We start from the raw sequence: 10668 nt of genomic DNA on the forward strand, positions 1-10668 counted from the left end.
AGCCGCGCAACCCTCAGTACGGACGCTCCCGGCGCTACGAACCGCCGACTATGGCTCGTGGCAGTCGCCATCGAGAGGAGGGCGAGTTTAAACCACTCCCTCGTTTTGACGTGCCGTCCCGGGACAGCGGCGATAGATCGCCGCCACGCCAACATTAGGATGTTGGCGTCTGCCCCCGCTATGCACCACCCCCTTTTGAGACCGTCCTCTTGCCCACGGCCTATGTCCGGGTCTGGGGACGGACGGGCGCCTCGGTTGTAGTCCGAGCAATATTGGACACAGGCTCACAAGGGTGCATAGCCTCGTCTTGGTTGGTGGGGCAGACTGGCCTGAATATTAAAAAGTATTCAGATGTAATAAGAGGTGTCGGGAACGCCCCTGTAACCACGGTTGAGGGCCACGTTTCGTTTGAGTTCTCGCCCTCAAATTCTCCACGCCCGACGCTGAGATCGTCGGCCATTGTGATGGAGAACATCTTGGGCAGTCACCCGCAAGTTCGGTTGTCTGCGGATGCGGTAAAATTGACCGCCGATTTGGACTTGGCTGACCCTAAATTCGACCTACCTGGCACGGTCGATTTGTTGCTTGGCGCCGATGTACTGGGCAAAATATTACTCGGTAAGGATCGTGTTTTGCAGCCAGGTGGCTTAGTAGCCCTCCGGACCATATTTGGGTTCGCATTGATGGGGCCTGTATTGAGGGCTCCCCCTCCTGCTGAACCTGGAACGGCTTTGATGGTGGGCTCCGCTCTCTCTGACGCCGTGCAGAGATTTTGGGAAGTGGAAGAGCCACCACAAGCACCCCGCTCTGATCCGGAACACGAGGAGTGTGAACGGTTCTACAAGAGCAACACCAGTTATCTTCGTTCTGGCCGGATCATGACAAGATTGCCATTTCTTGCCGTACGACCGCCCCTTGGCGACTCGCGGCCTACTGCAGAGAAGCGTTTATTGGCAATGGAGCGCCGCATGAGCAGGGACCCGCTACTTAAACAGAAGTACATTGACTTCATGCGGGAGTATGAGAATTTGGGACACATGTCTGTGTCAAAACTTGACTGGCGCTCGACGGAGCATTTTTTCCTCCCGCATCATGCTGTGATAAAGCCGTCAAGTGGCAAGCTGCGCACAGTATTTGATGGTTCTGCGCAGACCACATCGGGAGTGTCCTTGAACCAGTGTCTTCATTCTGGTCCCAAATTGCTTAAGGACCTTTGTGACGTCATCACGCGGTTTCGGCGTCACCAATTCGTTTTCGTAGCTGACATCAAGATGATGTTCAGGCAAACGGTAATCCACCCTGATGATCGTCGATACCAGCTGATATTGTGGCGGGAAAACCCGCAAGATCCCATACTTGTCTACGAACTCAACACGAACACATACGGGCTGCGGTCTAGCCCCTTTTTGGCCATACGTTCGCTTTGGGAGCTCGCAGATCGAGAGCGTATGTCGTTTCCTCGCGCAGCCGCCATTTTGAAGGAGGACCTATATGTTGATGACATATGCACTGGTGCGTCCACGGAGAGAGAGGCTCTCCTTTTGCGTGACGAATTGATTGGCATCCTAGCCTCCGCAGGATATGAATTGCGTAAATGGATCTCCAACTTACCTGCGCTCTTGGATGGGCTACCTGATGACCACCAGCAAGATCCTCACCTATTTGAGAACCGTGACAATCCTACCATGATGACAGTCCTTGGAATACAGTACAGACCAGTCCAGGACATCTTCACGTTCAACGTCGATTTGGATTCGCCTCGCACTTGGACGAAACGGCTGGTTCTGTCGACTGTCGCGAGAACGTTTGATCCCAATGGTTGGATATGCCCAGTCATATTCTGGGCCAAATGCTTCCTGCAGAGACTTTGGACTGCAGGTCTTGGATGGGACGAGCCACTCCGCGAAGCTATTTTGAAGGACTGGCTCCTGTTTGCTTCCTCATTGCCTGCTATCAATATGATATCGTTGCCCCGTGCTATGCTTCCACCAGGGAAGCATACAGCGTCCCTTCATGGGTTTTCGGACGCTTCGGAACGTGGGTACGCAGCAGCCGTATATTTGCGCACCGTGACCATGGATGGTCAAGTGAAGGTGTCATTGGTCATGGCGAAGAGCAAGGTCGCGCCTCTTCGAACTACCTTGACAATTCCCAAGCTAGAGTTGTCAGGGGCGGCCCTTCTTGCTCGCCTCTTGAATCACGTCATGTCCACCTTGTGCCCGTCAGTTAACATTGAGACAGTCTATGCATGGACTGACAGTCAAATTGTCCTATGTTGGCTGAAGACGTCAGTCCACACCTTAGAGGTGTTTGTTGCAAATCGGGTCTCTCAGATCCAGAAATCGGAAACCCCGTTAATCTGGAGGCATGTGCCTGGCGAAGTCAACCCTGCTGATTGCGCATCACGGGGATGTATGGCCCCCTTTTTGGCTGAGCACTCCCTGTGGTGGGGACCTGAGTGGTTGACCAGGTCAGAATCTAATTGGCCGCGAACACCGGCCTTGGATACTGTCACATTGCCTGGGTTGCGAACCCTTGCGATTGAACGGCGGGACCATCCGTTCGACCCAGATTTCCTAATGAATCGCTACAGCTCATTAGACAAATTACTGGGGGTCACCGCTTAGATCAAGCGCTTCACCAGAAATTGTAGACACCCACAGAACAAATGCTTGGAGGCGTTCTTATCGCCACAAGAGCTCCAGGATGCTCTTCTTCATTGGGTTCGTTCTGTGCAAGAAGAGAACTTGAAAATGAGATTGATATTTTGAGAAAAGGCAAATGTAAGCTGTCTGGAGCCATTTGCAAACTGAACCCCTTTTTGGACAGTGCGGGTCTTTTGCGAGTCGGAGGACGTCTAAGGAACGCAAACCTCCCGTATGGAGCTCGTCATCCCCTCCTGTTGCCCAAAGTGGCCACTTAGTGAGTTTGTTGGTGACTGATCGTCACATCAAGAACTCCCACGCCGGCTGTAATGCCTTATTGGCCATTTTACAACGAGAATTTTGGATTTTATCGGCCCGAAGGACGATCCGTAGTGTGGTCTTTCGCTGCATGTCTTGTTATAGACTCAAGGCCTCTACCATGCAGCCTATCATGGGTGACCTGCCGTCGGATCGGGTCACAGAGACAAGGCCCTTTGCTGGAGTTGGGACGGACTTTGCAGGTCCCTTTTCGGTTAAGACCTCGACCCTCAGGAACAGTAAAACGGTCAAGTCCTACCTGTGCGTCTTTGTTTGCCTGTCCACCAAGGCGGTACACTTAGAACTAGTCTCAGCCCTCTCGACAGAGGCCTTTGTTGCGACGTTAGATAGATTCGTGTCACGACGAGGACTACCGTCCTTGATTCGGTCGGATTGCGGCACCAACTTCAAAGGCACAAATAACTATTTAAAAGAGATATATGAATTTTTGGCGTCTAATGAGACTGAGATTGCGTCTAGACTAGCTAGTCGCAGAATAACTTGGAAGTTCAGTCCCGCGTCATGCCCCCACTGGGGAGGAATTTTTGAAAGTGTTGTAAAGGTTGCCAAAACACATTTGCGACGAGTAATTGGCGAGTCCGTATTAACATTTGAGGAGCTCGCAACTGTGTTTTGCAAAATTGAAGCCATGTTGAATTCACGCCCGTTGTGCCCGATCTCTTCAGACCCTAACGATTTGGAAGCCCTCACACCGGGCCATTTTTTGATTGGACGGCCGCTGAACGCCCTGCCGGAATACCCCTATGTTGATGTGAAACTCAATCGTCTCTCGCGGTTTGAATTGATCCAACAACTCACTCAGAGCTTTTGGAAACGTTGGAATTTGGAATATTTGCATATTCTCCAGCAGCGCGTTAAGTGGACTGACAAGACTGATCCACCGCATGTTGGTGACCTCGTTCTGGTTAAGGACGCTAACTCACCGCCACTGTGTTGGCGCAGAGGGCGCATTCTTAACCTCGTCTTTGGAGCAGATGGAGTGCCCCGTTTTGCTGAGGTTCGGGTGGACGGTTCTGTTCTGAAGAGAGCGGTATCAACCTTGTCACGACTGCCAATTGATTAGCGGCCAGGTAGTCCTGGCCGAGGCGGGTAGATGTTATGAACCAAATGTAGCAACACTAAACTATTATATTATCTATGACAGTTAGTATAGTTTACGAAATGGTTTTTATCTATGAGCTGTCATTCGTCACCTTTTGAATTTAAAGTTTGCATCGTTTTTCCGGTCTCCGTATAAAAGTTACGCTTTTGTTTGTACTTGTTCGTTCTCGCGAAAAATTATCGCCTTTTGTTGATCGAACCATCCTTTGTTGTTTGAAGTAATTTAATTGTTAATAGCAAAGTGTATTCCTTGTATTCCTTGTTGAATTATTGTGAAAAACGTGAGTGAACTACGCCTAACAACGGCCATTTTGATTGCTGGTTCCTGCTTCAGCCCGCCACTTCAGTTAAGTATAATTGATTAGCATTAGACGTAATGATTGGCCAATTATAGTTTGATGTTAATTAAGTTATACCTGGCGAGGCTTCACCGAACAGTATTCAGTGAAACTAAGGTAGGATTTTTATTTAAGACATTGAGTGTTAGCTCTGCGTACTGCAGACAATTGTTCGTCCCGTTCGTACCTGAGATCACGCTTCCACTCGTTTCAATATACTCCAGGTCGGACGTAACACTTGGGGTGTGATCTACAATCGATACCGAAGCCAAAAATATAGTTTTTAGAATTTTTGTCTGTTTGTCTGTTTGTCTAATTGTCTGTATGTATGTCCGGGATAAACTCAAAAAGTACCGCAAGGACTTACTTCAAATTTGGCACGAATATTATTAAGAAGTCGGGTCAACATATAGGCTACATAGGTATTATCACGCTATCACCTACGGGGAACGAGCAGTGAACCTTTATTTCCTCAACGCATTCTGTAACAACGTGTAACCTAACGACGCATATTTGAATGTTGTTGTTATTATGTTAATAGCCATGCTATATAAGCTAGCTTCACACTATAAAAATCACGCAATATAAGTAACTAAGCCGATAAACATAATTAAATGAATATAAGTAGACATGGTGGTAGTACAAATGGTGGTATTTTAATGCTTGTGTATAGGTAAAACCCGGGTATTATAGATTTTTTTATAACATAGAAATAATACGCATATATATATATATATAATACAAATATTACACTCAGTGTCAGACAAGAATCGAACCCGCAACCCGCGGTACGAAAAGCAGAGCCACTACAAACTGCACCAATGGGCTACTCAATTAAATTTGAACAATGATTATTGCGTTACAATAAGATAGCACCCGAGCTCCGTTGGGACGAAATAAGCAGAACAAACACAATGTGCCATTGTACTATTCGCTTAACCGCAGTCGGGAACCAGATGAATTGCGCAATGGGTCCGCTATGAAGGGTCCTTTGTTTGATTTCAATGACCTTATTATGATGTATAAATTAGGCTCCAGCCCACAATACCTGTCGAATTCGCTCGACAATCTCTCTTGATATTTTATAGGTAATTGGTTTTTATTTTAATAATAATAATAATAATAATCTTTATTTCGGGACTAGCCCATATAGTGTTAGTAACAATGTTGCTTATAATCTAATGTTAGTACAATTACAAACCTTAAATAATTACATTTTAACACATTTCAAAATAACAATAACTACAATAATGTTTATTAGTAATAATAATAGTTTGAAATCAACTAAAATGTACATTATTTTTTTTAAATATATTATATTAATTTGAATTATAATTTAATTATTAATTATTATATTTATTTTATTGTATTATGTCATCATTAAGTGCTTTTTTCATAAATATGTGATGAAATATAGACACCTATTTAATTGCATATATATTAATAAATGATTCAAAATAAAGCAGGCAATTGATTTGTATTTTATTCATAATAAAATAAATGGAAAATACTTTTTTAATTGTAAATGTAATTGTCATCTGTAACGTTAGATGAGTTCTATCGATTTTTAGGCCTTTCAGCCTCCTCCACCACGCTGCTCTAATGCGGAGTGACGAATATGAGTAACGATCACTATCAGCTATACATGAAAACAACCGGGATCGATGGCTTCACGTGCTCTCCGAGGCACGGTGGGGAGACCCACAAGGGCTGCACAAACACCCAGATCACGACAAACATCTGTATGGCTAATACAAAAGTTATTCATTAGCTGTGACCGTTGCGCCAACGCGTTGTCATTTTCTTTTAGATTGGCTGCTACAATATATTTTTAAAACAGTTATCGATAAGAACCATACTTGTTATTACTTGTTGTTACTACATACCTTTACTTCTTTCTGAATTAATCTCAAACAACACGAGATATAATCTCATTAATCATTTACATGGTAAGAATATACGTAGCTATAGAAATACGTATAAAGGAAAACCTACATTAATCGAATATTAATAAATGCTATAATTATGTAACAAGGTTTCCTAATAAATCTAATATATGTATAAGAAGTAGAGTATTCAAATACAACCGCGGTGTAATGAACTCCAGAAAGGTCGCAGTGGAAGGCAGCGCGCACTGCAGTGCGACGAATGTTTGTTATTATTTTAGTTCATTTCGGAATGTGGATATACGAGTAGGTTTATTATAAAGCATTGTCCACAATAGGGTTTGATTAAGAATCGACATAAAAGGCAAGTGCAGATAATTTCTTTGAAATATAACCTCTTTACGCACGCTTAGCTGGGGAGTAAGCTGATGAATTCGTGACGAGAGTGTATAATAGTAAATATAGAAAAGTGTGATCGGGTACGGTGAACGGAAGTTGAGAGGATGATATAAGTTAGATGAAAGTAAAAAGTTTTACTTCAATCGTGTGGTCTAAAGCATACTCGTTTTTTTTTCATTTAGGTTATAGTAAATACCCGATAAACTACACTTGGCCAATTTATATAAATGTATCAAAATACAAATAAATTCATTTATTTTATTCATCTTTTGTATCCAATTAGAAGAACAAATTAAGCTACTCTTCATAAAATATTTGTTACTTTTTACAGAAACATTTGTTCCACAGTATATGACACATTTTGCGATATAAACTCCGCACAAGGTCCTACAGCAGTGCGTATTTGCTCTCCCGGTCCCGTCCTCGTCCCTCCCTAATATTCCATAACTCATAATACGTTTCATTAGCGATGTATTCGCGTGTATCTCATTGAACAATTTTACATCGAATATTGGAAAATTCTTTATTAAACATAACAAAAACTCGACAACGAAGCATAATGAAGAGGGAAAAGTTATACTTTTAGTAGATTGAACCATCTGAGATAAAATGAGAGTAGGTAAGCGTCTAGGCTTAAAAAATGAGTGTCATAATAGAAAAACGTGCAGAAATATGCAGGAAAATTTATTATTGCTTTCTTTGAACCTAAAAATAATATCACTTATTTCGAATAAAAAAACAACTTAAAATTACGTTTAACTCAACACACACATTATTCGATATAACTCAAAAAGCACTCTTTAAATCTCGCAGAAATTTGAATGCAACCATATCACAATTATCAGTTTTCAAATAAAATAAATCAAAATCAGTTCACCCACTAAATGTATTGAAATAACACTCTGCTTGACAGCCTGCTCTGCATGTGTGCTGACGACCCCACGTTCTCCCCAGTTGATATATGTCCCTAGCGGCCACATGTCCCCAGAGGCCACAAGTCCCAAGCTGTCAAATATCCCCAGCTGCCACAAGTCTCAAGCTGTCACATATTCCCAGCTGTCACATGAGCAGCTGTCACATGTCTCCAGCTGCCACGTATCCTTAACATTTGTATGAGCTGTGAAAAACGAAATAAAGAGTTTCACCATCTTCCTCTACTTCGCTTATTAGAAGCTCGCCTTGTTCATGAAGCATAAATCGTTGATTTTCATTTCACTCACACACGAATAGCTTCTACGTGTAGGAGACTTGTATTTTATTGACGAATGCTTCTACATGAAAGAGATCTATGCCCAGCACCAGCCCAGCTGTGGGACGTAAGTGTATTCGCTTACTTATATGGTATAAAATTAAAATTTCCATTTCTAAAAATCTTTATCAAAATAAATAATTTAGATTCAAAGTTTGAATATAATCTCAATTTGTATGAAACCAATTATAACTTAACACATTAAGCCGTTAACTTATAGAGAGCTAAAGGGTTCGAAGCAGAGCGCGCGACGATCTCTAGTTAGTTGGCGTATCGATGAATTGTTTCAAACTACTTACGTAGTTCATTATCGGCGTTAATTCTGACGCGCCGATCTTGTAATTAAGCTAATAAAACTTGAAATGTAAACGTTATAATCTTAATTTAATATTGTTCAGTCTTAACGTAATTAAAAAAAGCCTGTTGATATCAGAACTTACAGAAGATCTTAGCTAAATAATATTACTCCAAAGTACCGTTGTGTTCCTGCAGTAAGGTGGCCAGAGTTTCAGTATGCAAGCATATATAATCTTTGGAAACCGATTACCATTTGATAGACCTTACATGTGAATTATTTTAGTATAATGAAATGAAATGAAATGAAAACATTTATTTCGTCATAAGGTGATATACTCACTTAACGAAAGTCAAAATAATGTCAATTACAGAAATAATAATACAAATAAATTAAAAAAAAACTCAACAATAATAAAAGAAAGTTATGGCAGCAAAAAATGAAACAATTTTAATGTTAGGTTAGACCGAGGAATGCGGTTGTAATAACGGCGTAAGTACGAATTTCTTAATTTTAGCATTTGATTGTGTAATTTAGAACACGTTTACAACTGGTAAAACTAAGTTGTACTCAAATTTTAAGGCTGTACTAAACTACAGCTTAACAAAGTCACTTCTGACTACTAAACAATTTTCGTAACAATTAAACTAAACTTTGTCTCATTTAGTTGTCTTTATCAGAATAATTATAGTTAACCGTTACGTTTTCCTAAATATTTGTTTATGGAAAGAAAGCACGTAATTTGGTGTAAGATTAGGCTATAGTATATATATAATTAAACTTACCCTATATCTTGAGTCCATTCGGACAGGTTCAATTTTAATGGAATCAATAACTAAGCTCAAATATCTAAATTTCATTGTTACCAAACAAGAGTTTAAATCCAAGATCACTGATTAAACTATAAATATCCTGCAGTACAATTTTAAACGAAAGCCTGGAAACATCGGTAACAATTTTCACGTGTATACATTTACAATGCCTTGTGTGCCTCGAACCAAAGTATAAAATTATATGTTTGCGTTTGTCAAAAGTTTTAAAAGCGGTAAAATTTTGAAGTATCTTTCTCGAATATTGTATTCTTAGAGCAGAAATCCAATAGCTTCAGAATTCTTTTGAATAAAACCTTCATTCAAAAGTTATTCGGAACACGAGCCGGCACTGAGACGGCAAAAGAACACTCCTTCCGTTGTTTGAATCGATGCAAGTTTTCACAATTTATGATATGGTTGAGTAAAAGTGAGAACTAGTGAAGTAAGAAATAGTAAAAAAAAAAAAAACTCCTAACGCCTCACCGGCCCCAGTAGAATTTTCTCCTGTGTCGGAGGTCCGGCAAGACACAATACACAAGTACAAACGCCCAGACCACGACAAACATATAATTGCTTTTTAAATTAACGTAATATAATTCGATTGCTATAGTCATTAATTGTACTTTAATATTTAAAGATTATTGTATATACCTGATCATATAAATAGTCGACTTATTTTAGTTATTCTCTATAAGAGGTTTTAACTGAGGTAGGACACAGCAGGAATTTCCTGCTCAAAATATGGAGCAGCCCGACTGGGGTAGTACCTCGACCTTACAGAAGATCACAGCAAAATAATACTGTTTTCAAGCAGTATTGTGTTCCTGTTGGTGAGTAAGGTGACCAGAGCTCCTGGGGGGATTGGGGATTGGGTCAGCAACGCGCTTGCGATGCTTCTGGTGTTGCAGGTGTCTATAAGCTACGGTAATCGCTTACCATGAGGTGAGCCGTACGGTTGTTTGTCGACCTAGTGACAAAAAAAAAGAGGATTACGATTCAACACAAGAGCGTAAACCCTTGCTCATATCAACATTGTTTCTATATAAAAATTTATGTTATTCTACCACATGAAAATGTTAAATTTAATTCTAAAATTTATATGTTTGGCAGGTATTAAGATATTTCGTTCTAAATTAATGTGTACAAGTCCGTATTTAATTCTTAATTAAACTCTCTCGTATTCTGTTTCAAAAGCGGTTTGTTTAATGATAAGGCGCTGAACGCGTGCGATAAATAACTCACTGCCATGAAAGGATGTCCACGATTTACAGCGTGTGGTACTGAATTGTGAATCTTTTAAAGTTCATTTAATGTTATATTGTTGGGGAACAATGCAAACGAGAAGATATAAATTTCGATAGACCACGCCAATTTATTGTGGTTTTAAAGAGCCTTAAAGAGTAGAGTAATTAAACGACGGTTTTTTTTTTTAAATTACATCATTACATCATGTTGGTAAAGAAATTGATTCGTGAGACTAAAATAAGGATCTCGATCCCCGCATATGACAAACATTTGTATTGGTCATACAGGTGTTTGCCGTGGTCTGGGTGTTTGTGCAGTCTGTGTGGGTCTCCCCACCGTGCCTCGGAGAACACGTTAAG

General features: G+C 41.0%; 1 protein-coding gene across 1 annotated transcript; it reads left to right on the plus strand.

Annotated features, from left to right (window-relative positions):
• Window positions 1-464: 464 nt before the first annotated feature.
• On the plus strand, window positions 465-2627 carry LOC123661767. Its single transcript, XM_045596706.1, has one exon. The coding sequence runs from the start codon at window positions 465-467 to the stop codon at window positions 2625-2627; it is 2163 nt and encodes a 720-aa protein (XP_045452662.1).
• Window positions 2628-10668: the final 8041 nt, after the last annotated feature.

This window comes from Melitaea cinxia, chromosome 17 (genome assembly GCF_905220565.1).
Source record: "Melitaea cinxia chromosome 17, ilMelCinx1.1, whole genome shotgun sequence".
Taxonomy (NCBI): Eukaryota; Metazoa; Arthropoda; class Insecta; order Lepidoptera; family Nymphalidae; genus Melitaea; species Melitaea cinxia.